This window comes from Sinocyclocheilus grahami, unplaced genomic scaffold, assembly GCF_001515645.1.
Source record: "Sinocyclocheilus grahami isolate Dianchi unplaced genomic scaffold, SAMN03320097.WGS_v1.1 scaffold26.1, whole genome shotgun sequence".
Lineage (NCBI taxonomy): Eukaryota > Metazoa > Chordata > Actinopteri > Cypriniformes > Cyprinidae > Sinocyclocheilus > Sinocyclocheilus grahami.
Genome location: NW_015505205.1, coordinates 2960928 through 2961864, shown reverse-complemented (window position 1 = coordinate 2961864; position 937 = coordinate 2960928). Strand labels below are relative to the sequence as shown.

The 937-nt window shown below is 36.5% G+C and overlaps 1 protein-coding gene across 1 annotated transcript in view; it reads right to left on the bottom strand.

Moving 5' to 3' along the window:
• Nucleotides 1-234: 234 nt before the first annotated feature.
• The window catches only part of LOC107566601 (coiled-coil domain-containing protein 57-like), a 16627-nt gene continuing 15924 nt past the window's right edge, over nt 235-937 (bottom strand). Inside the window, exon 20 of the mRNA XM_016252097.1 lies at nt 235-699. Coding sequence (XP_016107583.1) covers nt 650-699 — 50 coding nt within the window. The 3' untranslated portion in view covers nt 235-649. The remainder of the gene's footprint in view (nt 700-937) is intronic.

Sequence of the window (937 nt, the reverse complement as noted above, 5' to 3'; positions counted from 1 at the left end):
TTTTTTTTAAGTCACTCCATATGGCTTCTTGCATGTTGGTAACACTACGCTGACAATATTTTGCTGGACAAAACGTTCTCCAAAATATTTTAAAACAAAATTGCTTCACTGATTTTTGATTTCTTTAAGCATCATACCAAACATTTCTTTAAAAATTTTTTTTTATAATTTCAACCATTTTACAACGTTTAAACAGATTTTCCTATACACGTTCATTGTAGAAAGGCATTCAAGTCATTTTTCATATAAATAGCATTTTTAATACAATTTTGAATAACCGGAGAGAATCAATGTGCTTTTTGTTGCAAAACACGGACAAGTCATATTAATGCACAATTTGGCTTTTTTTTTATGTCAAAGGATTCAGTCTAAATAGAGCAGTCCAATATGCACACTATAAATTTGGTGTGAAAAACACTGAGTTTATATAGATTTTCGTCTAACTGTTGGTTAGACGCAGAAGTATCAGCACATGAAGGCAGCACAGATTGTGTTATACCGGGTGTCTGTTGGCGGCGCTGTGGAGCTCCGGAGACAAATTCACCAATCAGTGAGCGGAGGTGTGTAGAACCATCCAATCAGAATGAATGCAAGGGTGTTGCTAGGAGATAGGGTGATGTCAGGACAATGCAGTGGGAGGAGTGGAATCCTACACCTGCTGAGGCTGTGATGGCATCATGAGGGGACAGCACAGGGTAACTGCAATTCAATTTGACAAAGACACTACATAATGTAAAGTGTATCAATACTATTATTGCTAAAAAAGACGATACAGGCAAATCTGACTACATTTAATGCATGTTTTGTATGAATTCTGTAAAGGGAAAATTGAAGCAAATGTTCATGTGCCTATTTAAAGGTTTATTGATAAATTGAAACTACATTATCTGTACACAAGACCACATATGGCTGGATCTGGATTCCCCCCCCCCCCTTT